This window comes from Pseudochaenichthys georgianus, chromosome 18 (assembly GCF_902827115.2).
Source record: "Pseudochaenichthys georgianus chromosome 18, fPseGeo1.2, whole genome shotgun sequence".
Taxonomy (NCBI): domain Eukaryota; kingdom Metazoa; phylum Chordata; class Actinopteri; order Perciformes; family Channichthyidae; genus Pseudochaenichthys; species Pseudochaenichthys georgianus.
Window position 1 is genome coordinate 12,752,739 of NC_047520.1, and position 24,748 is coordinate 12,777,486.

General features: G+C 38.5%; 6 protein-coding genes across 8 annotated transcripts; 1 reads left to right on the forward strand and 5 right to left on the reverse strand.

The window, feature by feature from the left end:
* Window positions 1–399: 399 nt before the first annotated feature.
* On the reverse strand, window positions 400–2,804 carry LOC117463517 (uncharacterized). The gene is made up of 6 exons (XM_034105781.2): window positions 2,759–2,804; window positions 2,274–2,612; window positions 1,666–1,710; window positions 1,438–1,548; window positions 1,293–1,327; window positions 400–601 (listed from the first exon to the last, which is right to left on the reverse strand). The coding sequence occupies exons 1-6, from the start codon at window positions 2,802–2,804 to the stop codon at window positions 479–481; spliced, it is 699 nt and encodes a 232-aa protein (XP_033961672.2). The 3' UTR covers window positions 400–478.
* A 1,426-nt stretch (window positions 2,805–4,230) lies between these two features.
* LOC117463379 (signal-regulatory protein beta-1-like) lies at window positions 4,231–5,817 on the forward strand. The gene is made up of 3 exons (XM_034105601.1): window positions 4,231–4,261; window positions 4,364–4,726; window positions 5,271–5,817. The coding sequence occupies exons 1-3, from the start codon at window positions 4,231–4,233 to the stop codon at window positions 5,717–5,719; spliced, it is 843 nt and encodes a 280-aa protein (XP_033961492.1). The 3' UTR covers window positions 5,720–5,817.
* A 522-nt stretch (window positions 5,818–6,339) lies between these two features.
* On the reverse strand, window positions 6,340–11,223 carry LOC139435739 (uncharacterized). Of its 2 annotated transcripts, none has more exons than XM_071206579.1 (5): window positions 11,168–11,223; window positions 10,352–11,041; window positions 8,240–8,362; window positions 8,113–8,156; window positions 6,340–7,605 (listed from the first exon to the last, which is right to left on the reverse strand). In XM_071206579.1, the coding sequence occupies exons 1-5, from the start codon at window positions 11,220–11,222 to the stop codon at window positions 7,486–7,488; spliced, it is 1,032 nt and encodes a 343-aa protein (XP_071062680.1). In that variant the 5' UTR covers window position 11,223; the 3' UTR covers window positions 6,340–7,485. The 2 variants fall into 2 exon arrangements, with proteins under 2 accessions (XP_071062680.1, XP_071062679.1); XM_071206578.1 differs by having other exon boundaries at window positions 6,340–7,608.
* A 2,658-nt stretch (window positions 11,224–13,881) lies between these two features.
* LOC117463973 (signal-regulatory protein beta-2-like) lies at window positions 13,882–16,439 on the reverse strand. The gene is made up of 6 exons (XM_034106505.2): window positions 16,397–16,439; window positions 15,978–16,322; window positions 15,563–15,895; window positions 14,818–14,943; window positions 14,701–14,732; window positions 13,882–14,587 (listed from the first exon to the last, which is right to left on the reverse strand). The coding sequence occupies exons 1-6, from the start codon at window positions 16,437–16,439 to the stop codon at window positions 14,450–14,452; spliced, it is 1,017 nt and encodes a 338-aa protein (XP_033962396.1). The 3' UTR covers window positions 13,882–14,449.
* A 1,773-nt stretch (window positions 16,440–18,212) lies between these two features.
* On the reverse strand, window positions 18,213–19,760 carry LOC117463814 (uncharacterized). The gene is made up of 5 exons (XM_034106281.1): window positions 19,647–19,760; window positions 18,829–19,518; window positions 18,625–18,750; window positions 18,492–18,535; window positions 18,213–18,396 (listed from the first exon to the last, which is right to left on the reverse strand). The coding sequence occupies exons 1-5, from the start codon at window positions 19,756–19,758 to the stop codon at window positions 18,280–18,282; spliced, it is 1,089 nt and encodes a 362-aa protein (XP_033962172.1). The 5' UTR covers window positions 19,759–19,760; the 3' UTR covers window positions 18,213–18,279.
* A 2,028-nt stretch (window positions 19,761–21,788) lies between these two features.
* On the reverse strand, window positions 21,789–24,235 carry LOC117463752 (uncharacterized). 2 transcript variants are annotated; one of them, XM_034106162.1, is made up of 5 exons: window positions 24,172–24,235; window positions 23,345–24,049; window positions 22,535–22,660; window positions 22,429–22,451; window positions 21,789–22,287 (listed from the first exon to the last, which is right to left on the reverse strand). In XM_034106162.1, the coding sequence occupies exons 1-5, from the start codon at window positions 24,227–24,229 to the stop codon at window positions 22,168–22,170; spliced, it is 1,032 nt and encodes a 343-aa protein (XP_033962053.1). In that variant the 5' UTR covers window positions 24,230–24,235; the 3' UTR covers window positions 21,789–22,167. The 2 variants fall into 2 exon arrangements, with proteins under 2 accessions (XP_033962053.1, XP_033962054.1); XM_034106163.1 differs by lacking the exon at window positions 22,429–22,451.
* Between the last annotated feature and the right edge of the window lie 513 nt (window positions 24,236–24,748).

Consider the following 24,748-nt stretch of genomic DNA (forward strand, 5'->3'; position numbering starts at 1 on the left):
ATAATACTTTGCGGCCAAAACAATGATGGTGGTTGTCAGAAGAGATTGATCTACATGTTTTAAGGCAGAATTAGTCTTGTTCTGGCATTTTTCCTCCATTTCCTAAAAAAAAGTCTAAATACGGCAGCTAGCTAAGTTTGCCATAAACAAGTAAGCAGCTTTCACCACTTCCTTTTGCTTTGACCCGACCATTTTCAACTCAGTTGTTGTCAGACCACACTGTGCTGTCTCTTCCTCCCTCCGCAGAACATTTCACTTTCCATTTACGTTGGTCTGACAGTTCTACGCCTCTTCCTCCATCACACATTAACACGCTCTTACATGAAAAAAACAAGAAACCTAAGTGTGAAAATAGGGAAAATATATTCAACATTTATTTTTTGCCAGTGAATTCTCCCACACATGAAGCTACATGAGAAGTTTTTCATGACAAAGCATTTTTTTCACTCTGAGCTGCATTTCCACCCGTTTCTTTCTTCTATCTGGTGGCAGCATACACTACATTTGGCTCAAGCTCTCGCTCAAAAGCAGGCCTGCGGCTCCTTTTTGGCTTCGCCTGGAAACTCAGAGCCGCGTAGTTCACTTCATCCGAGCACATATTCTGTAAAATAAAGTATCCAGAGTCACTTGCTGTTTGCAGAAATCCATAAAACGTGTTGTTTTGCTCGCTGTCCCACAAAGAAATAATCCAAACAAAAATGTGTGTTAATCATAATTTATTTAACACCAAGTATGACTTTTAAAAGAATCTGAGTTTAATTTGACTGAATTTAATATAAAATCATTTCTTAATTTTTATATTGAAGCCGAGGTACATCGAGGCCACATCGAAGGAAAAAAGCAAATTAATTAACAGGACATACATTGTTCGACCTTACAATGACAGTGATAATATATTTTTGATAATAAAAAAAACAATTATGTTACTGTTGTAAATGTACGCAGTGGAATGGCAAAGTGACAACATTTCATACACATCTCTGTCTTGACAAAAATTATTGTGGTTAAGTTTATTAAGGTTTTACATGTTTCACAGGGAAAATAAATAGATCACTGTTGGCAAAATTACAAATTTTGCTAAAGAAAATGCAGTTACCTTCAAGGTACTGAGCCTGAACTAGAATACATTTTCTGTTTAAGAAAACTATTATGACTGCCTTTATGCCTGCTTGAATAAGTTTGATGCAGGCTGCAGCATGGGATAACATGACCAAACAAATAGCAGATTATTAAAGTTGTTAAAATGCATTTTAAAACCATAACACACAGTAAGTAATTAATATTGGGTTTACCTGGGGTCTTTTGGGCTGAGATTCTTCATTTGCATCTAAATAAAAAAAAGAAACAAGTGTGTTAAGTCAGTGTGTTTTAGTTAATTGAAACTAATTATATACTTTTCCCATAATGTGCTGTGCAACAAAATTAAATCCACTGTACCTCTCTGAAGCTTCCTTATTTTAACAGCCAGAACAATGACGACTATAGTGAGCAAAAAAGCCAAGCATCCCAGAATTAAACTCATCAGGTCTGTCATTTCATCAGGCTCCTCTACAAGAAAAGAATATAATTAAACTCTGTAATTTAATCCTGTTGCTTACGATATGGTTACAATACATTGTAATTACTGGCTGTTTGGAAATTGCAAATAAAAGAGGAGAACCTTACTCTTGGTCTTGAAATCATATTCATTATAATCAGATTCACCGTTACCTTTTAAGAAAAAATGAGCATTAATCTTTTTGTACACTTATTTGTCTTAGTGCTATTTTCCAATACATTTGAGATATAATGTAAATACTTTAAGAACAATTTATTTCTTAAGGAGGTGGGAGTTAATCACAATCTTACCTTCAACGTTTAGCTGGATTGCACTGGAAATGACTTACTTGTGCTTTTAACAGTGTTAATATAACAAGTGTAAATGGGTTGTAATTGTAACAAGCTTGCACAGTTAACATTTTTTAGAAGAGTCTTTCTGAAAATCCTGTAATCATAGAAATCAAAAATAATCTATACAAAATGGGGATAAATGAATCCATGTTTGTTATGCTTCTTTCACACCACTGCGTACAATTCAAGTTATACTATATCAAAAAACTCAATAGATTATATGACCATAAAAATAAAACCTTTTTTTAGTCTCCAAATCACATTGTATTTCTGAGTTATTTACTTTTATGGTTTTTATTTTCATATAATATATTTCAATGATACTATAATTAAAATGAGAAAAATACATCTCTGAAAGCGGTATGACTCAATTACAATCTTACCTTCAACATTTAGCTGGATTGCACTGGAAATGACTGTACTTGCGCCTATGAAAAATCCACAGAAGTACAGTCCAGAGTCAGATATATCCACTTGCTTGATTTTAAGAAAGACAGTGGTCAAGTTGGAACTCATTTCAAATGTTCCATGTTGATATCCATCACAGTATGAAGCTTCGCCACCAGCCCCGTAGATAGAGGAGACACAGCTTGGCTTGGTTCCGTTGAGCACTCTGAACCATTCGAACTTAGTTGTACCGATGGATATGTTTAGGCAGAGCAGAGTGACTTCTTCACCGGGCTGGACCTCCACAGTCTGACTAACCGAGGCAGAGATCCAGCCTGAAACACAGAGCAGACACAACTAAATAAAACCACATGAAGGTTTACAATATCTCTTCATAAAAGTTACGTATTTGATACGGAAACACGTTATGGGTTGGATGTACAATTATAAAACTAGCCATTAATTACATTGTAATACTTACTGAGGCTGCAAAGAAGCACAGCTGCTATTAAGGTGAAGCTTTCCATTGTGCGTATGACCGTATCACTGCATGGGCACTCTATATTTACGTACTGTAAAGGGGGTGGGGGAATAAAAGGTTCATGCAAGGAAGCTCAAATCTTTCACCTCTCTGATATCTTTACCAGATGCAATTTCAGACACAGCATCCCTCAAATGATTTCAAACGGCGTAAGTAAATATGTGCGTTTTATAGAGCCTTTAATATATCCTCACTTTATCTGTCACAATCTCACATGGCAGCTCAGACGGTCAGACATGCATAGGTCACATGCACGTTTGGTGTTCTTAATAAACTATGCAGTTTCGGTGCACAGAACACAAAGTAATCCGACCCATCCTGCAGTCAATGGCCCATCTTTTCCCGTCAGTACCACAAGTGTGCCAATAACAAACTTTAAAAGTGTGAATAGCAGTGGGCCGAGCATATACATGTAGACCTGGGGACACCAGTGGTCAGCACGATGGAGCTACTGTATTGCCCCAAACTCTGTGTTGTATCTGTCACTTGGTTTGTGAGTGAGATGCTGACCACATTCGTATAAAAAACAGCCACAGACAGCACCCACAGCTTATCTTTTTCAAGCCAGAGGACCTACCATTCTCCCTCCCTTATTGAGCAACAAGTTGACTCCTGCAAACAACTTAAATTCATCTTGTCTCCTCAAGGAGGCACTACAGATCTCTGGCTTACAGAGTTGCCTTCACTCAAACACTTTCTATCCCACTGATTGAGTATGTGTTATCAACCTCGCATGAAGTACCAAAAATGTTTTTCCATTAACCCTGGTCATGGGGTCATTTTAAGTCCCCTTCTATTAAAAAATGTGTTTTCTCAGTAAGATGACTTGTCAGAGTTTGACGATAGAAGTTGTTTTCAAATTCATCTTCTAAAAAAGGGCTATTTCTATGTGAAGTGATGTTATATTTCCAAAAATGTTCTTGAGAAATGTATAAAAAACGGGGGTAATATAATTGTGAATTCTTAAATAAACCTGCAGAGCAAGTTCAAGCAATAATTTCAAAAAGTGTTTTAAATGACCTACATTGCTCTCAATATCATTAAATATGTCTTCAAAAGTAGTTACAGGCCAAATGTAAAATGTAAAATGTGACAGAGCAATAATTCTATACTGTCAAGCACGCGTAATGTCCATTGTTTATGGTTTAAATGTTCCGCGTTCATAAGAAAGCCACAATTCCACATTGCAGAAAAAAATATAAATTATTTACTGCTACATTTCTATAACAAATACTGTGATTGCCAAACTTGACGGTTAATGCAATGTCCTTTTTGTGTTATTCGGGCCAAAACGGATGTTTGAGGTGTTACAAAGTTTGCCCCTATTCCCAACCAATCAAATGCAACCTCCTTTTTTGGCTTGTGTCTGCTCTTTTGCTCGAAAACGTTCAGTTATTGAGACCTCTGAGACGATGAACCTGTATATGGTCCTCTGTGGAGTGTGTAAGTCCCTTTTTATAAAATGTATTTTATCTGTGATTCTAATTTAAATTGTTTAATTGAACATGAGCTTATGTTGTATACCATTATCTGTTTTTGACCTAGTTCTGTCGGCAGTGATCCAGTCGGCAGCAGTCACACAGGACATTGGGGTTATCTCCGTCAATGTTGGGGACAGTGTGACTTTACATTGCTTCTACAACAGCCAAGTGGCCATGCACTTCTCCTGGTACAGACAAACCTTAGGAGGAAGACCTGAGCTCCTGTCTAGTGTTTACAAGCATGAAAAACAATCCAAAGTCTTCACCTGGATGGAGAAGAACCTTCGTTTCTCTGTGAAAAAGGAGGAAGGGATGAATAATTTAGACATCGCTGACGCCCAATTCTCAGATTCAGCTACATACTTCTGCGGAAGCTCGCACTCCAACATAGTGGAATTTGGAGTGGGGGTCTTTCTAAGTGTTAAAGGTATTGTGCCTTTTGTTGTATTAGCTTTTACCTTACATGAAAGCAGAATTAGCTGGATATGTGCACTTTTTGTACAAATTACCTGAAAAAAAGTACAACTAAATTACATTTTCAGGGGAAACATATCTTCTCCCTGAATACGGTTGTGGTTTTAAACACATGGTTAATGTTAACGTTGTAAATGGAAACAACACAAAGCAAAGGTGCTTGGTTAGGTTTAGTTTAGTTAAGAATGTTTTTTTCATTATTGATGTTCAGATGTCATTTAGAAATAAAGTACAATTTCTCAGAGGAAACGTATGCCATATGTCAACAAAACAAATGTAGGAGATGATTTGCCCTCGAAGCATAATTGACAATGCGTTTCAATGGAAACAAATATTTGTAGTCATTCAACACCTGTCAATTTGACAAACGGCTTATCAGTTTTCATATATTATCACAGACAAATAAATGTATTTATAAAAATAAGGTTTTGCTGGTACAAAGGTCTTACGTACATGTTATACATTCCAAAAATTAAATACTTGTCTGCTGATTGTAGGAACCAACCACAAGAAAGTAGTCCAGGGGCCAGTATCTGAGACCATCAAGCCAGGAGGCTCTGTGACTCTCAACTGTACCGTACACACTGGGTCGTGTGAAGAACAACACAGTGTTAACTGGTTCAGACAAGAAACTGGCCAAGGTATTCTTTACGTGCATGAGAACAAGAGTAACCACGCCCCCACAGCGGGGAACTCTTCACAGGGCTGCGTGTACCATTTGCAGAAGACCAACCTGAGCTCCAGTGATGCTGGAACCTACTACTGTGCTGTGGCCTCCTGTGGGGAGGTGCTGTTCGGAAAAGGAAGCAAAGTTCTCGTCCAAGCTGATGTCCAAGACCATATGGAACTGATGAGAATCTTAGTCTGGCTTTCCATCATCAGAATTGGTTTAATCTTCTTTTTTGTAACTATTTGTTTCTTAGTTTACATCAGTAAGCTTGGGTGAAGTCTTTAATGCAGATTCGACTTTAATGCGGAGTTGACTTTGCTCCGAATCTCTGTAACAGTTAAGAAATCGTTCCAAAAAATGTGTATTTTATGTTGGTTATATTATTCTTTTATTAAGAAAAGCAACTTTTTTAACATCAATACAAAATGAAACTATCAAAGGAGTGTGAGAAAAGTGTGACTCTATTTTCTTATTGACCAATAAACTTTGTTCAGGTTTTCCTAACCACATCATTACCTAAGCTCTGATTTGTGTGTGCGGTTAAAAATAAATACACACATACAATACGCAATGAACTTCTGCTTCTGAACACATAGTGTGATCAGAGAAATAGTTTCCTGTCATCCACAGAGTGTAAGTCTTGGTAAGTTCCTTGAAACAAAATGAGGACATCCTGCTTAAGGCCCCCCACACAGAGTGAGCACATGATCGTAAATAGGCACCACAATGCGCAAAACAGAATAGAATATACATGTATAGGAAGGTACTGACAACCACAAGATCTATTATAGAAAGGGACAACAAGTGTGGCCTGTTTTCTGTGATGAATCAAAGATGGAACACAACACAAATTATATTCACAAAAACATGATTAATTATATTTATTTTTCCGGTAATATACATAATAACGCACAACACATTTTAATTATTGGCATTTATAGGCACTTTTTAATTCAATTATTATTTTACATTTATTTATTTAGTACAGGCAGGAGACACAAACCATGATACAACTACAATGGAGGGGAGATGACATTCCCATCTCACAAAAAAGTAAAGTACAATAAAACAATACTAAAATAAAATAACGGTACAGTAATTACACTCATTTGCCAAAAATAAATAAATTAAGAAAGGAAAGAGAAAAAACAACAGTCAATACGATTGCTTCAACATTTAAGATAACTAGGTTGACAGCACAATACATCCAAGAACCCCAAAACACACACAAGTAAAAAATCCAAAATTAAAGAAATCTATTTTCTTTGGAATTGTTTGTGTAATGCACAAGTACAATGTCATCCTTCATGCGGCCTGTGTAGATGTGTGTAAGAAACAAATCAGGAAATAGCCATTTTCAACCCAAACAGGAAAAGGAGTTGGGGAAGGGGATAAATGGGACACACCTGGGAGCTGATTGAAGGGGGAAAACAAACAAAAGAGCATGAACTAGCAGAAGTAGGATTAAGAGTGACTAAAGGCGGAGATCACTTACAGAATTTGGACATCTTTCCTAAAAAATAACAACAAAAAACAGTGATGTATTTAACGGTTCCCTGTGTTGGACCTGGTCAAGTCAAGGTAAGTCTTATTTCCTGTCCATAACCCTTTGAACCATCAGTAAATATTTGCATAGGATCTACAGATGAGATCCAAAAATGTATCTATGTGTTGATGTCATCTTGTATTTTGTGGCTTGTATGGCATTAGCAACAAACCGACCACAGTAGCCCCCCGCCCACCCTCTTACCTGAATCCCCTGCCACAGCACTTCTGTGTGTCTGTGTATTTCTGGCCACCGGTTTCAACAGGATTTCTAAGAAGACGAGACGATGTGCTGTTTCAGGCTGCGAAAATTCTAATTTTCTTTGTATCTGAGACCTATAATATATTGTTGAAATTATTATTATTAATATTTTTTTAATGTGAGAACGTTTTATTGCAAGGCAAGCTTTTATATTTATTGAATTTGGTGACATTTAAATGATTCTTTTAACAAATATATTTGTATACAGAAACATAGCACAGAAACAATTGCAGCATTACTGCCTTACACTGGAGTACACACATTCGGACTGGGTGGTTTCCCCCTCTCTTCTTGATCTGTTGCCGTTGTGTTGCCTTAAAGCAGCATAATGAAGGTTCTCTGCGTCTTGACCGAACTGCTAACGAAACATAAAATGTATTGATATTGTGGTAGACAAAGAAAAACACAGGCATGTACTGAGAAAAAAATATATATATTCAGGCTCATTTGTCGAAAAGGGTTGTCCTGACTTTTGTCCTGAGATTTTCACTATAAGATTATCAAGGACAAAATTATTAATGATGGCGATATTTATAGAACAATTGTAGAAAAAAAAGGTTATGCTTTCAGTCAAATTCATTTTTGGATTAAATAGGTGTTTTATCAATTTATTTGACAAATAGAAAGCTAAGTGAGAAACAGAAAAACACCGAAATGATTGAAAGGCATTGCATTTTTTACTTTATTGTCATATGTGTATTTAAAAAATGAAATACATATTTTTTATTTTAAGTATTGCTGTATATCGTCAACACCCCTTTTTTCAAATATAACTTATATTGTTACCTTGACGATTGTATAGCGCACATGAGTTCTAAAACAGCAAACATAGTTTGTCTTTCAATGGAAAGATGATACTCACTTCTGTATGCAGAGTAGAAGATGTTGAAAATGTGGCATTGTACTCTGTTTGAGACCAAATTAAGTAATGTTACTTTAATGCAATATGCACTCAATACTTGTTTCCAGCTTCAAATAAATATTGTTACCTGAATGTTGGCAGTTTCTTTGGTTCATCTTGTACACTGAGATAGCCAGTAAAACTATCAGGATGATGGTGCCAGCCAAAGCTCCACTCAAGAAATACACCAAGGCAAGAGAGAGAACATCATCTGTAAAGAGGCGAACCCCAGGAGAAATTACAGAGCTTTGAGAGGTTTTCTTCAATATTGGTTAAATGATAGCATTGGATTTTTTTTTCAATACTTACAGGCCTAGTTGTACATTTAAAGGTGGGGTAGGTAAGTTTGAGAAACCGGCTCGAGATACACTTTTTGTTATATTCCATGGAATGCTCTTAACATCCCGATAGCAATGAATATCTGAAGTGCTTTGACAACAAATACATTAAAAAATGTCATCTGTGGAAGCCGTGGCGCTGTAAAAAGGACGACCAATCATCTGAGCCGGCCCGGCTAAAATAACTGGATGGCCTACCTGCCTGTCAGCCTTCCATCTGTGCACAAACTGATCTCGTGCCCTCATTGGTCATGTGCACATTCGTGTGTGTTGGAGGAGGGGCTCTGTAAGGAAGTGACAGATTTTTTTCAGCTGTGTATTTTCAAATTCTAGCGCACTCGAATTACCTACCCCACCTTTAAAGGTTATTGGTAATTTTAAATCCTACAAGCCACAACAAGATATTTTCCCAAGAGAGTTTATTGTAAGTTCTATGTGATCAAATGTTAGGTTAAGCTTATTTGAGGCTTTAGCAGTCTTAGTTAAACAAAATGTATCTTTCAAATACTAAGAAGTGTAAACAAAATAAATTGTTCATAGGTTTATGGGGTTAGTGTTAGCGCACAACTACTCTAAAACATATGAGACAAAATCCCCTTTTTATCTTCCAATATCTGTCACGATTCTCATGTTTTGTCACGTTTGTAGTTTTGTCTGTGTTGGTGTTTTTCTTGTCCTTGAGTTTTATTGTGTAAAGTGTTCACCCCCGTTTCCTGCCTGTCTGCTTTATGTCTGTTTCCCTCCCTGATTACCCGATTGTGTTCACCTGTTGTCCTTGTGTTTCTCCTCCCCTTCCCAGCTGTGTCTTGTTCTGTGATTACCCTTCTGTGTATTTAGTCTAGTCTTCCCCTGTGTTCCATGTCGGTTCATTGTTTCCCCTCCATGTTCTTCCACGGTCTGTGTTCCTTGTGCTGCTTTGGATATTTTGGATTCTGCCTTGTTTTTGCCACAGCTTTATTATTTAATAAAGCTCGCTTTTCGTTATTCTGCTTTTGAGTCCTACCTGCTTCACCCATTCGTAACAATATCAGTCTTTTTAGTACAAAGATCTCTTGTGTTTCTATATACATTGTTTAGTGTCTGAGCTGCAGCAAAGAAATACTTCATAGAGGAAAGTAATGTATGTTTCCAGGGTTTAACACCAGCAAAATTGCAACACAAAACTGCCTAAACAACAATATCCTTTTATTAGATTTGGCTAAACTTTGTAATTATGTGGAGGAGTTGCGCTAGGAAAGAATTATGGCCAGTTAGGGTGACCAGGTGCCAACAAACCACAAAAATATTATTTAATTATTTTGTGATCTCCGAGTCTGGAAAAATGACCAGAGCTAGCTAACAGTCTGCTGACCTGTGGGAGAGCCGCACAGTGTGGTCAACTTTTATTAAATCAGCTGCTGGTACCTCATCTGTTTGGTAATCCTCTTTTGGTTTCAGGAGGAATATATCCATAGATCAATATTTTCTTTATGGGTCAGGCGTTTCTGGTGAGTTTCGGGGAAGCGGCGCTACAAAACGTATTCACCTCCATGCGCAATTGAAAAAAATCTCACAAAAACTCCCTGGTAATCGACCTCCATCGGCTACACTCATAGGTAAATAAAAATGTCTCTGCTGATTGACATCTGATACAGCTAATGGTGATAGCCCTTTCTTGGTTTCCAAACACCTTCTGGATAAAAGGCACATTTTAGACGGGTGACGGTCAATCAAATGCGGGACATCGGCTAAATGTGTGGGACAAATAAAAAAAATGCCGTGCAGTCATGGCCAGTATAAATAAAGACTTAGAAAATTCAAATCCATCGTTCAAGTTTGATAACATCACTAAATGAAACCACCTCTTCCTTAAAGTTACTTACCCTCAAAGTCCAGCTTGGTCCCGTCTCCAAACAGTATGTGTCCACATGAGGCGACAGCACAGTAGTAGGTCCCAGCATGAGAAGGATTCAGGCTCTCCATTGGAAGGTTGTATTCACAGGTGTGTGGTTGTGTGTTGGGTTTCCTCTCACACTGATCATTCCTGCCTCCTCGGGTGTAAAGGAGTCCTGGAGAGTGCTCAGAGTGTTTGAACCAGTAAACCCTGTGTTCTCCATCACAGCTGCCAGTGTGTACTGTACAGTTCAGAGTCACAGAGTCTCCTGGCTGGATGATCTCAGATGCTGACTGATGGACCGATGGGATGTTCAAACCAGAACCTTTTACATTGACAGTAATTCCATCACCGAATTTAAAGCTATATAAATCGCTCCCCACACAGAAGTATGTAGCCGAGTCTGATATTTGCAGATGTGTTATCTTCAAGTTGTTTGTATCTTCTTTTGTATCCAGTGAGAAACGTGAAGGTTTGTTTAATCCATCATTAGAGCTGCCTTTTTTATCATTATGCCGATAGAATGTAGACACCAGCTCTGGTTTCTGTCCAAGAGTTTGCCTATACCAGTAAAACATCACTGTATTAGCATTAAAATCATCGAAGGCACAAGGCAAAGTCACACTTTCCCCAACATGTGAATGATAATGTAATGATGATTTCCAAGTTGTCGTATAAGCTGAGGAGAAAATAAAGAGACAAAGAAAACAGATAATGAATGTAATGCTGGTATGTCAAAATGCATGGAAACAAGTTACAAGCATAGTCAAAGTATAGAGTTAAAAAAAGACCAAACACAACTTACCAACATTTGCCAAGAGCAGACATAGGATATGCAAAGCAACGTTTGGAGGTGTCATCGTGCTGCAGACGCTATGTTGAATGAATTGCATCTCTGTTGGTTCTCCACCCTTCACAGAGCACACTGGGTTTCATCGGCCAATCAGATTAGACGTCCTATTTTAGAAATGGTGAACACAGCCCTACTTGACATTTTTGGTCTCATCATAAATACTACATAGTTGAAACTGCTCAACATTGTTTATTTTGTAACAGTTTTCCATATAATTGTTGGCATACATCGGTGGAAGGAATGCTTTTCCAGATAACTTATTAAAAAACATATACCCCCATTTTAAGTGTGGTGCTGAACTTTTTTTACTTTCCTATTTGTATTGGCCACAAATGCAAGTGCTTTGTCAGGAAGAATTGATACCGGACCAACACAGCCCCCCCCCCCCCTTCCAGGATCAGGAAAGTTATTTTTGCTGCCGTTTGAGTCCCTACAAACTCTAACCACATGTCGATCTCCGGAGCTGCCACGCATTATCCCCATTGGAAACCCTAACCCTAATTTGTCACATGTCTTATTTCTAGGCCAATCTCAACTGATATCAAATTAACCTTTCCAATGGCTATTTGTACTACATTGTTGTGGTTGTTTCCTGTTTGCTTAACTGACCCAGAAGGACATTGACCTAGATGAAAACCTTGTATTTATTTTTCTTTTAAACGTGACCCTTTCATTGCTTCGTGGCTTATACATTCAGAAGAACATGGTGCACCTTGGTCTACATACTAACAACATTGCTATATAACCACAATGTGTTGTGTTAGATTTTAGCCTCGTGAAACTTTTGTTGCAATATATTCACCTTTGTCTCTTTCCCATTCTTCAGTTCACTTTCTTGCTTTCATTCGTCCTATTAATTCAAAAGATTTGCCAAATTTAGGATCAAGTGTAAACTCAAAAATCTTCTTGGAGGTGCATCATGTTCACCCAAAGTTGTTTGCAAAGGTTCCTTGGTAATACACATAAAATAAATAAATCAAACGTGTTTATATGTCACAGAAATCAGTCATTCCGAGCCTGGAAGCTATTATTTAGTTAACACATACCAGGCACTCTTTTAAAAAAGTAGGTTAATACACCTCCTACTGCATTATTTCAGCAGTAGTCATTCCGTCTTTTGCTGGTGAGATTTCATTTTCACTTTGTGTCCACAGCATATTGTCTGCATTTAAAGGTCCCATGGCCATTTCTACTGATCATAAATCCATTGTTGAGGTCTACTAGAATAGATTTATATTGTGCAATTTTCCAAACTCACATTGGTTTCTCACAGCATCTCTGTATAGCATGTGTATTCACTCTCTGTCCTACACAGCGTGTTGGAGCTCCTGCCCCCCCCTACCTGTGAGCCCACTGTGCTCTGATTGGTCAGCTCGGCCACTGTTCTGATGAGTCCACCACCGTTACAGCGGAACATCAGTGATTATGTGTTACAATGGCGTTTGCAACCAGAAAATGACACCAGTAAGGACAAACGGATGAGAATACTGCGTGGGGTCTGGGTGCCGTGTTGGCGGGACGTTGTGGAGCTCGCTGCTGTGAGGAGCGGACAGTGTGAGCTGGGTTAATTACCTGGTTGCTGCGTGGGGTCTGCGAGACAGCGAGACATCACGAAAGGACGTGGGAAGGGGGGGGTGCTGAGGGGGCTCCAGCACCCCTATCTGCGAGGCTCCACTAGCACCCGCACCCCCCCGCACCCCCAAACGCAACGCACCTACAGTGTAAGCGCGCCACAGTTTTGCCGCTGCGAGGCTCCACTAGCACCCCTCCCAGCGCGTCACAGTTTCGCCGCTGAGAGAGAGAGAGTGTGTGTGTGTGTGTGAGGAGCTCCACGGATTGGTCCATTTGGGCCAATGGGTCCATCTGGGTATGGTCACGTCATCATACCCAGGAAGAAAAAGAGAAATCTCCAACAAGGCGTTCTGGGGCAGCATAGACAGGTCTTTTCTGTGTTAGAGTTTTACTCGCTCCAGGGTGTACTTTGAGGGTTTTTCACTTTGCAGACCGTTTACATGCAGAAAAACCTTCATGACACAATAATAACGGGTAATAACCGGAAAAGCATGACATGGGACCATTAAGACATGAGCCTGCAGCCCCTTTTTAACATTCTTGTTTGCTCTTGATTTTGTCTGAGTTGCTGAACGTTTTTGCCTATAGACCCCAGGCCAGTCTTCCTGTCTTTATACAAGGCCTTTAGTTTCCACCAGCGGAAACCTGCTCACGGTAGCTCAGACCATATTCACCACAGGAGTCAAAACAAGAGCGAAAAGCAGAGATGTTGCACCGTATGCTTACGCTTTTAGATAGAAGATGATATAAATAGACCAGAGGTGATTTTTTTTTACCATGGTAGTCAATGTTGTATATATTTGATCTTTCAGAACATTGTACTCTGTTGACTTAGACTGCAGACACTAAATCAACCTAACTTCCTTTAAATGTACTGTACTGGTTGGTCTTACTGAATTATGTCCTCTCTTATTCACTTAAACAATAACATTTGTCCGAATATGTTTATTTCCTTCAATAAAGCACCACTGTTCTTTGATATATAAGTTTATTATTTCCATGTTACATTAGTATGTGTTCAAGCGTCTTTGGGTTCAAGAAAAGCGCTATAGAAATCTAATTTATTATTATTATTATATTACATGTTGCATCAATCCACAGAATAGTCAGCCCTGAGTGCCACAGGCAGACATGGCAAAGCTTGAATATTTTCATATCACATTCATATTTAATGTTCAAAATATACAAGCGTGTTAGCAGTCACTTTACAAATATACCCTTTTCAATTATCCAGACGTGATCTTTGCATGTAAATGAGTAGACGGAACACATAGAAAAATTGCTTTTTTTTAATCAAAATGTTGAACCTACAGAGGTTCCAGGTAGCTTCAATATTTCGGTTGTTACTACTTTATCATTCTGCTGGACCGATGTCGCCAATGCCCCGGTTAATTTGTGTTTTCAATACTTAAATAGGAATATACTTTAACCATGTTGTTTTCAGGTCAGTGAACTTCAAGATGCACATAATGTTACGTATAGATAGGGAGATATGCTGGTAATGAATCAGCACGATCAATAAACAGATTTTTTTTACCTTGGGCCAGACCCTATAAATCAAATGCCCACCCATATATTTAGGTCTACTGCCGACTCTGATAGGACATATACAATAATCCATTCATGCTCCATAGTTTTAATTCTTCCTTCTTGTCCGCCTTCTTAAAATGAATCTTCTCGGTTCGGTTGACAGTGTCTGACGTCTGAATATAGGACAGAACCTTGACATTCACAGTACCTCACTGCAGCTTGTCTGCGGGGCAGGCTTCTGGGGTCTGTATAGGTAACTGCATCACTAGTCTGTGAGGAATGGAAATTCAAATAATTCAGAAGCAGGAAATCAAAGGGCAGATTACAAATCAAACGGTATGCGGCATACAAAGGAAATTGTTGGTGCTGAGACAAACTCATACTTGATGATCTTCTGAAGATCCATCAGTTGACGCTGAAGAAACAACAAATATAACTCAATTCCAGTTCTGATTCTGCTGCAGATCTAAAGATGACCGTTACAACACATGGTGTAATACCTGTGGAGTCTCTCCTCCGGCTCTTGCAAAGAGTGGATATGAGGATGACTGTCATAATCCCAAGAGCGACGTTGGACAGCATCAGAGCAATAATGGTTGGATTTAGTTGTGATTCGAAAGCATTGTCTGCAGAAGAAAATAAACAAACGGTGCTTAATACGTCTCGATCTTTGATACAAATACCTAGCAGTGTAATGTCATTCATTTCAAAAACGTTAATGTATTCTCTGGACTAAATACGCTCACATTTCCGCCACTTACTGTTGACAGTTTAAGGCAGTAATACATATTAAAGGGTCAGATCACACAGAATACCACACTCAAACCCAGACCCTCGTACATATCGTATTTATATGCAATATAATATATCCATGCAAATGGTTTTAGTTTCCATAGTAACTCTATCACAATCCAATACAACAGACTAGTTTTCTAGAAATTCTAAAATAAAAACATAAAATTACCATTAATCCTAGACCTGCTACAAAACCCTTATAAAACATTAACCATAACTATCTTAACCAAAGTATCCTCACCTAAAAGTTCCAAATAACAATTATTTGTTATAGTTGACCAATCTGCTGATTATGTTCTTGATTAATCAGCTTGATTAAGCTTGGACTTACTCTGGGCTTTTTAGAACGGTTGGGTACATAAATACACGATATCCGAGTTTATTATTTTCAAAATTGGCTACGTATAAGAAGAACTGTGAACACTTTTATAAATATAGTTTCTATCTTACTGTGAATATAAATTCTGGTCCCATTTCCAACCAGTGTCTGTCCACAGGAAGTCACGACACAGTAGTAGGTTGCAGCATCTTCAGAGCTGATGTCCCTCAGGAGAAGGCTGTAAACGCAGGTTGTTTTTCCACTCTCTTTCCTCTGGCAGGTCCCATTTCCAGAGAAGTAAATCATTTGTGGAGCAGAATGCTGAGAGCTCTTCAGCCACGTGACAATAGTGTGTTCTGCTTCACAGTGGCCTGTGTGTGAGCAGCTGACGGTCACAGAGTCTCCTGGCTGGACTGATTTTGACTCTGGCTGCTGGATGACAGACTCACTGATCATGTTTGCCCCTTGGGATGCAAATCAAAGAATTACATCATTAGCATTACGTTAAAATGACCTTTGGTGCTTTGATAACAACCTACAAAATACCTTTCAGCATCAAAAAGGTTCCCGATCCAAATTGGATGTCTTTTAATTGCACGACTCCACAGAAGTATGTTCCAACGTCTTCCCATGTTGTCGCAGATATGCTCAGGTGGATTTTGGTTCCGTTAAATTTGGCTGAATAACGGTTAGGAAATTCCTCTGAAAGTTCACTCCAATTATATTTATAATGAAATGCTACCACAAGCTGTAGTCTCTTCCCCAACGTGTATTTGTACCAGACTCTCTTTTGTATGATACTTTTTATGTGACATTCAATAGTAGCCGAGTCTCCAATCTTCACCATTTGGAAAGGAACCGGCTGAGAAATGTCATCTGTCTGTGCCACACCTGAAACATAAAGACAGAGATTAGCTTTTACTTTGATGATGAAAAGATTCCACAAGTGGATCGTTGTTACTTACACAAAGGCCAGAGCAGGAAGAAATTCACAAAGTTCAGGATCATCTTGTCTTCTTTATCTGCGTTCACTGCGTTCTTCTCAGCAGCAGTTCTGACTTAACTCATTTACAACTTGTCCTACATTTGGGGCACATCCGTCAGGTCTGATTGGTTCACCATATTTACCTTGTTAAACATGATTGGATGTTTCACATTGAAGCAAGACAAACCTTCCCCATGGCCTGTTTTTCAACTAAGTGTCAGCAACAAATGGTTTTGAAAATGTGTTTACTTTGTAAAGAGCCAATGAGTCAAGACATACTGTAAATGATAATAAATGGAAACTCACAGGTAAACCACAATGAGGTTGGCAAAATGGAAACTTCAGTATATATGCAAACTTTCCAGAACAATGGGCCACACACATTTTGTAGACTTATTAAGACTTTTGCAAAGATGTCATGAGTTCTCAAACTGAAAGTGTGTCGACATGCAAAAAGATTTTATAATGTATGTATGTATATAATAAATAATTCAACATAACTGCAGCTGTACCATAGCACTTGGTTACACTGACCTGAATGAGGTAAGCCAACTGGCAAAGTAGAACGTTTAAAAAAAACAATGAATAGCGTGGGCTCTTTGAAGAAACAGTGACGGCAGTTTTCAGAGGGACTATTTCTTCAGTATAAAGTAGTCCCACTCCATTATTGTTTAGGGGCAGAGGCAGATATATTAGAGAATATTTGAATATCTGAGACAAAAACATGTATTTGCTAGATACCATGAGAGGTAAACAAGGAGCTATTTGTAGTTCTTCTGAACTGATTGTGAGCTTAAAGGTGCTTATCGTTTCAGTGGTCCTTCCATCAGCTGTTTTAATTGGTGTAAATTCCCATGTTGTTTTTCTAAACTCACGTTATTGTTGGATCAAACACTGAGATCTTAAAGGTTGCAATGTTTCTTCCGGAAGTTCAGATGATTTGTGTAGTGCAACAGCATATAAGCCATTATAGGTGGAAACAAAAGAGAACAAGTGGTCGTGTGGATATTAGTTGAAAATAAAATTGTGTGTGTGTGTGTGTGTGTGTGTGTGTGTGTGTGTGTGTGTGTGTGTGTGTGTGTGTGTGTGTGTGTGTGTGTGTGTGTGTGTGTGTGTGTGTGTGTGTGTGTGTGTGTGTGTGTGTGTGTGTGTGTGTGTGTGTGTGTGTGTGTGTGTGTGTGTGTGTGTGTGTGTGTGTGTGTGTGTGTGTGTGTGTGTGTGTGGTCTTATTGAGTAGTCTGGCAAAATAGTAAAAAACAAGTCCGTTAACTATGAACCCATGACTCATTGTAGTAAGCTGATCTAAAAATGATGAAGCCTGTATACTTTGAGATTTGTTTGGACTCAAGCCAGTGAATGTTTACTCTGAACACTTTAAATGTAGCAAGATCAGTTCAGAATGTAGAACTGTACCTGCTCTTTCTCTACTATAATGTTTAGCCGTCTTACCTTCTGTTTTCTCACTTCCTGTAACAGTGTGAATTCATACAGTTCTATCTCGCATGGTGGTGAAGCATATATTGTAAACTTTTGAAGATACTCTTAAGTACTTAGACACAGACCCATCACATACTGCGTGTCACAGTCATGGAAAACCGGAACCTCAATGCAAGATAATTGTTGAATTTGGAGGTGTCTTTCTGGTGGACGAACATGTCCAGACAAACCAATGTTGGTATTGTGGCTGTCCACAAGTTGGGGCACCATTGGGTTGATGCGTTTATTTAAAATGGTATGTCCCTCCTCTAATGTTAGATTAAAAAAGAAGTTAATCCAGTCAAATTTTTGGGCTTGCTTAGAAATCCTTAGAAGACCTTTATTTGTCTTTTGAACAGGAACAAATATAAAACACGTACAGTTGGACTACTTAATACTTGAGTACACGCATTCAGTCTTGGTGCCGTTCCTTTGTCTCCTGGATCGGTTGACCTTATGTTCCCTTACAGTTGAGTAATGGATGGTCACTTCATTTTGGTCACTCTAATAACAAAACATAAACCACACAATTATACTTAAAACAAAGACTGTGTTCATAAAAAGGTTTCAACGGTAAAAGTTGATCAAACATAAGATACCTCTGCATTTGTTGTGGAGGGAGCTGGAACTCTTGCATGAGACACTGAAAATAATAAAAATATATTTCACTCTAATGTTGTGTTGAATGGGTACACATTATAAGCGCAGTCTAAAAAGTATTAGTTACAGTACCTGTACATTTGCAGCCGTTTCTCTTGCTCATCATGCACAGTAAGAAAACCAGTAAGACGATCACAATGAGAGTGAATGCCAACGCTCCACTCAAGGAATACACCAAGATAAGAAAATCCACCTTATCTGTAGAGAGTCAGACATCAGGACACATTACAAAGCTTTAAGGACTTCAAGGAAAAACCCTCCAATAGAGTGACTTACCTTCAAAGTTCAGCATGGTCCCGTTTCCAAACAGTATGTGTCCACATGCGGCAACAGGACAGTAGTAGGTCCCAGCATGAGAAAGATTCACGCTTTTTGGCAGGTTGTACACACAGGTGTGTGTATGTGTGTTGGGTTTCCTCTCACACTGACTGCCTCCACGGGTGTAAAGGAGTCCTGGAACAGAGTCTTCAGAGTTTTTGAACCAGTAAACACTGTGTTCTCCATCACAGCTGCCAGTGTGCACTGTACAGTTCAGAGTCACAGAGTCTCCTGGCTGGATGATGTCAGATGCTGACTGATGGACTAAAAACGAGATGCTCAAATCTGAACCTTTTACATCGACTGTAATTCCCTCCCTGAATTCAAACTGGTAAGAATGGCTATTTGCGCAGTAGTAAGTGGCTGAGTCTGAAATGTGCACATCTCTTATCTTCAGGTGATTTTTTCCTTTTCCCGTATCCAACGCGAAACGTGGATTCTTGAATTCATCGTGAAATGTTCCATTTAGTTCGTACTTGTAGTAGGTTGAGATAAGCCTTGGTTTCTGTCCCACAGTTTGCTTGTACCAGTAAAATCTTGTGTCAACATTACTGCCATGGAAACATTTCAAAGTAAGCTCGTCCCCAGTTTTAAATGATAGAATACCACTCTCTTGACGAACAGATAATTTCAGCTCCGTCATCTGAGCTGAAGAGATAGGAGAGACAAATCAAATGCAGAAGTATTGAAAAATAAACTTGACACACAACAATGATTTGGACCAATATCATGGGGATATAAAAGATACAATGTTGTACCACAAAAATACAACTCACCAGTATTCCACAAGATTAGAAATCCGAAATATAACATGATCACATGAGATGTCATCGTGTTGCCGCGTTGAATGATGCACATCTCGATGCTCTCTCCACTCTTAAGAAACATCACTGAATCTGTTTGGCCAATCAGAGGTGACACTTTAAACTATGTCCCGTAAAGGAAACATGGTCACAGGTTTACTGCCACCTACAGAGTCAATTTGTTGCTTAAATATGATCAAATTTGAGAAAGTATATAAAATATTTTCTCATGTTGGCATTACATATAATACATATAAATCTCTATCTACAGTATAATTACCTATAATATTAATGGATTGACCATGTCTTTTTAAGTCTCTCTCCAAAGAGAATATGATCTTCCAAGTCATTTTGTAGAACCTTATCTCATGGACTTACATTTCTTGAATTTTAAAAAGGATATGTTTTATACATTTCAGAATTGCAGTTGTTTCAGTTCACGTTGCATGTACAGTACATGATATGGACTGCACTTTTCTGTTTTCACATTGATTACCAATTCTAAAATCAATAGAAAATTATTCTTGGACAATTTTAACCTAAATGGCACAGGAAGCTGGCACAACAATTTTAACAAATGGGAAAGAAATTACCCCAACTGCATTTGTGGATGACATATATATATATATATATATATATATATATATATATTGTTCTTTGAGGCTTTTGCTATAGCTTGGTTAGTACGACAGGTTTGCCATTAATCATCCAAATGGATGGTATTTTAAGACCCAGAAATCCATATTACCCCTCTTGTAAGTTTATGAGAATATCAAAGCAATATTGGATACAAATGACTCTAAAATACTACACTGGGCCAGAGGTATGTGGAACATATACAGTGGAAAGTCAATAAAACAATGAAATAAATTTGTATTGGCTCCATGATGGGTTTTGTTAGTTAAAACATTAAGATTATAACAAAAGGTGATTATTGAAGCAAGTCAAAAAGAAACACTGTTCCTTCCATAGGCCTATTTAAATGGCCACATGTCTCAGTGATAATGGAGCCATACAAAGGGAGACATTGATTTAATTCAATGCATCCATATGAGACTAATGGATTCATTCCTGTTTATATACAGTATGTATCACCAATATATTCAAACCAAAAGGACTTTTAACCGGACCTCTAAGTATTAGTAGTTTCCGTATTGTTAAATGTGACCTAACAAGTATTCTACTTTTGAAATAGGACTGCACGTGGTCTCTCAATTAAGTATCATCTATGTGAGAAAGCAAACACCCTTACATCCTGCTCAAAACCACAAACGCTGCTGTACTAAGAGAGACAACACACAAAAAAAGATACTGACTGTTGAGTTTATCTGTCTATGTTTTGTGTCTGCACCAGAACGGACCACTGTGACGCATTAAAGCAGAACACTTCCTGTTACTAACCTTTGTGTGCCCACAGCCCCCCACCCCCTTAACTGAAGCGAAAAAAACAATGCTGTTAGCTGGCCTCTCATTTTATATTATATATGAGCTCTATTGAGATTTATAATACTTAGCCAAATGGCCAGATTAAAAACGGTTGGCTTAAAATATGCATTCACTCTTTCACTCACTTGTAGGCTATATGTTCACATTTCCACCATTTCTTGTTATAGGGAGATACCACATTCTCTACCACTTTGATATATTTAAGAAGTTAGCAAGTGTATTGCACGTTTAGCTTTCCAAAACAGCTAATGATGAGTATGTAATTTACTGAATGATCTAGCTGACTGTGCCAGTTATTTGCAAGTTATGTAAGTCGTAGCCAAATGAAACCTGGGTTGCTGAAAAATAAAGCTAACACAGAAGTGTAACAAATCTGCAGTTCATTGAATGGCCACTTTACGCAGGCTTCAAAAGCAAGTCAATCCCCAATGACCTTCATGTTAAAATGCTCAACATTACAACCAAGAGAAACTTGTTTCCAGCCTAGTTTAAAAGGGTTTGGTCCATATAGCTAGTTTCCCACTATATGGCAACTGTACAAAACGTTCAAATAATTCACCTGTATGACTTGAGTTTTCTAAAAAACCCAAGTTTTCTAAAAAAAACGGTGCTACTGCGAAGAAAAGCTGTTGGATTCAACAAGAAGACACACACAGTATCGTTCCAAATGTTGATGTTTATTGGATTAATGACAGAAATTGCACAAACAAAATTACACATTTGATTTGGTAAAAAACAATGATAATACAAATAACAAGATGATCAGCATCGATGATCAGATCATGATACAGCATCCTAGCTTCTAAATCTAGGCTACAGGTTAAGTCATACATGTATTCACAAGTACTAAAAAAAGCATATATCTTTAGATATATGCTTTATTTGAAAGAATGTTGCGGAGATATCCTGTTTCGACCACAAGGTGGAAAAATACTATGCTAAAATGTACATCAACAAAGAATAGATTTTTCTTTAGCTGCGGACCACAAGGAAGATAAAACAAAAACACATGTTTTACTCAAAAGTACAAATTGCACCATGTCAGGTTCTACTGCTTTACGCTGTAATACACACATTCACTCCAGGTTGGATCCCTCTGCCTTCTTGATCTGTTTTTCATGTTCACACCTAAAGCAGCATAGTAGATCTTTTCTCCACGTTGGTACTCCTGCAACACAATATATATATAAGTAGATAATTATTGTGATCCTGCAAAATATAAAAACTATTTCTAGGAAAATTATTTGGAAGGAATAGGGTGTTTAAATGGTAATTTAGCAGTTATTTATGGTCAACTGATTTTACTCACCTCGGCTTCTGCTGTGGACGGAACTGGACAAAACAGAAATGGTTATTTTTAATCAAAGGCCAAATTCTGCAAAATCAAGCCATAAGATACAAACCGTTCAAGTTACCTGTGGATTGGCAGCTGTTTTTCTTGTTCATCATGCACACTAAGAAAGCCAGTAAAACACTCAGGATGGTGGTGAATGTCAAAGCTATACTGGAGAAATGCACCAAGAAACCAGAGTCCACGCCAGCTGTCGAGAGAAACAGAGCTTTCAGTAGGTTTTTATCCAAAGTTTGGTAACCCCTAGATTCCACCGGGTCCGTCTGCGTCAGAAGCGTCCCAGAAGCGTCTCGGCGCAGGGCTCCTCTAAAATTAGGATGAATCCTATTTTTGACGCGACGCAGCCGTAACGTAATGTCGGGCAGGCAGGAAGTCGAACGTTCAGAGCATATACTATATATGTGTGTGTGTATATATATATATATATATATACACACACACACACACACTCTCATTTTGCAGACCCTATCCCTCCGCAGTCTTTCAAGTAGGAGGAGAAATGCCAGCGTTCTCCTCCGGTTTACAGGCACTGTGTAAATTATATATAGAATAGTTATGATGATGAATGCATTTTTTCACCACTAAAATACAGCAACACATCTTTGATTCATGTCGTTATAACTGGGATATTACAATTATTATTAACTTTGTCTGTAAAAAGTAGCCTGTCCAGGAAATATGCCCAAATCAACAAAAACTGCGAGCCGGCAGGCAAGACGCTCCGCTTCTGAAACGCGCCTGGTAGGGTATGACGCCGGAGGAGGCCGGACCAAAACCGCGGCGTAGCCGTAACGTGCCACAGAGGGACCCGGTGGAATCTAGGGGTAAGACAGTACCAAACAACTGCAACAACCTCTGCTAGAAAGTTACTTACCCTCAAAGTCCAGCTTGGTCCCGTCTCCAAACAGTATGTGTCCACATGAGGCGACAGCACAGTAGTAGGTTCCAGCATGAGAAGGATGCAGGCTCTCCATTGGCAGGTTGTACACACAGGTGTGTGTCTGTGTGTTGGGTTTCCTCTCACACTGATCATTCCTGCCTCCATGGGTGTAAATGAGTCCTGGAGAGTGCTCAGAGTGTTTGAACCAGTAAACACTGTGTTCTCCATCACAGCTGCCAGTGAGAACTGTACAGTTCAGAGTCACAGAGTCTCCTGACTGGACAGTCTCAGATGCTGACTGATGGACTAAAGCTGTCAGATCTGAACCCTTAACGTTGACTAGAGTGCTCTGGGAAATTTCTAACGTGTATAGATAGCAATTTATGCAGAAATAAGTACCGGAGTCTGATACGCGCAAGTTTGTGATGGTCAAGTGGTTTTTACCTTTCCCTTTTTCAGTATTCAGTGTGAAGCGTGAATTGTTGTCAAATTCACCATAGAAATCTATGTTTTTGTTATACATATAGAATGTAGAGATGAGATTTGGTTTCTGCCCAACAGTTTGCTTATACCAGTAAAGCCTTGCAGCAACAATGCCTTCATAGAAACATGGCAAAGTCAAGTTCTCCCCTGTTTTAGCTGATACAAAACCTCTGTCTTCACGGACAGATGTGGACAATGTCCGGTTAGTCGTCTCGGCTGAAATGAAACGAGACAAATGTAGTAATTTAATGTGAGAATCTTAAGCATAATCACTTCATTTTCTAAAATGATGAATATTTGTAAGCGAGCACGTTTCAGTAGAAATAAATACAACTCACCCATTATCCCCAAGCACAGACGGGTGCAAAAGAGAGCAAACAATGGAAACGCCACCATGTTCAATTTCATGTGTGAAATGAAAAGAATGTCAATCATGCCACTCCTCTTAAAAGACTAAGCTAGGTGTGATTGGCCAATCTGAAGTGACTGTGTACCGTACTGTATGTCCTACTTAGGAAATGTGTTCACTGCTACATAAACTGTAGTAAAAAATATGTATTTTTAAAACATTGACACGGTGGGAGAATTTCTTGGCATTGGATGTAATGATTTTCATTTGAAATATAATTATGTATAATGATTTTTCGATCAAGGACCTTTGCTAGAGTGGTCTTAGGCTTAAGATGTACCGAGTGCAGACAGAGTTACATCCTGCTGAAAACCACAAAATGTAAAAAAAAAAAACACTGAAAGAGATACAATGCAAAAAGTATGGGCGGGAACAGGTCTAAGAGGAATAGACACTTAATTTCTATCAAATGATGTTAATTGTGTAGGACTTCAAACAAATCTTCAAAGCACCAACTGAGTTAACTATATTTATATTGGATTTATGTAGTGCCAATGTGCGTATAC

What these genes read in the sequence shown, in the direction of transcription:
- LOC117463517 (XM_034105781.2), bottom strand. Translation starts at nt 2,804, where the DNA reads ATGGAAAGCTTCACCTTAATAGCAGCTGTGCTTCTTTGCAGCCTCA. An exon ending in ATATGATTTCAAGACCAAGA is followed by an intron (nt 1,549 to 1,665) that starts GTAAGGTTCTCC and finishes CTTTTCTTGTAG; the next exon opens with AGGAGCCTGATGAAATGACA. An exon ending in AATAAGGAAGCTTCAGAGAG is followed by an intron (nt 1,328 to 1,437) that starts GTACAGTGGATT and finishes TTTTTTATTTAG; the next exon opens with ATGCAAATGAAGAATCTCAG.
- LOC117463379 (XM_034105601.1), top strand. Translation starts at nt 4,231, where the DNA reads ATGAACCTGTATATGGTCCTCTGTGGAGTGT. An exon ending in TATGGTCCTCTGTGGAGTGT is followed by an intron (nt 4,262 to 4,363) that starts GTAAGTCCCTTT and finishes TTTTTGACCTAG; the next exon opens with TTCTGTCGGCAGTGATCCAG. An exon ending in GGTCTTTCTAAGTGTTAAAG is followed by an intron (nt 4,727 to 5,270) that starts GTATTGTGCCTT and finishes TGCTGATTGTAG; the next exon opens with GAACCAACCACAAGAAAGTA.
- LOC139435739 (XM_071206578.1), bottom strand. Translation starts at nt 11,222, where the DNA reads ATGACACCTCCAAACGTTGCTTTGCATATCCTATGTCTGCTCTTGGCA. An exon ending in TCTGCTCTTGGCAAATGTTG is followed by an intron (nt 11,042 to 11,167) that starts GTAAGTTGTGTT and finishes TTTTCTCCTCAG; the next exon opens with CTTATACGACAACTTGGAAA. An exon ending in AAGAAACTGCCAACATTCAG is followed by an intron (nt 8,157 to 8,239) that starts GTAACAATATTT and finishes GGTCTCAAACAG; the next exon opens with AGTACAATGCCACATTTTCA.
- LOC117463973 (XM_034106505.2), bottom strand. Translation starts at nt 16,439, where the DNA reads ATGATCCTGAACTTTGTGAATTTCTTCCTGCTCTGGCCTTTGT. An exon ending in GACCAGAATTTATATTCACA is followed by an intron (nt 14,944 to 15,562) that starts GTAAGATAGAAA and finishes TTTCTTCTGCAG; the next exon opens with ACAATGCTTTCGAATCACAA. An exon ending in GATCTTCAGAAGATCATCAA is followed by an intron (nt 14,588 to 14,700) that starts GTATGAGTTTGT and finishes CATTCCTCACAG; the next exon opens with ACTAGTGATGCAGTTACCTA.
- LOC117463814 (XM_034106281.1), bottom strand. Translation starts at nt 19,758, where the DNA reads ATGTTTCTTAAGAGTGGAGAGAGCATCGAGATGTGCATCATTCAACGC. An exon ending in TCTAATCTTGTGGAATACTG is followed by an intron (nt 19,519 to 19,646) that starts GTGAGTTGTATT and finishes CTATCTCTTCAG; the next exon opens with CTCAGATGACGGAGCTGAAA. An exon ending in GACCATGCTGAACTTTGAAG is followed by an intron (nt 18,751 to 18,828) that starts GTAAGTCACTCT and finishes GACTCTCTACAG; the next exon opens with ATAAGGTGGATTTTCTTATC.
- LOC117463752 (XM_034106162.1), bottom strand. Translation starts at nt 24,229, where the DNA reads ATGGTGGCGTTTCCATTGTTTGCTCTCTTTTGCACCCGTCTGTGCTTG. An exon ending in AAACAGCTGCCAATCCACAG is followed by an intron (nt 22,452 to 22,534) that starts GTAACTTGAACG and finishes TGTTTTGTCCAG; the next exon opens with TTCCGTCCACAGCAGAAGCC. An exon ending in CGTCCACAGCAGAAGCCGAG is followed by an intron (nt 22,288 to 22,428) that starts GTGAGTAAAATC and finishes ATTGTGTTGCAG; the next exon opens with GAGTACCAACGTGGAGAAAA.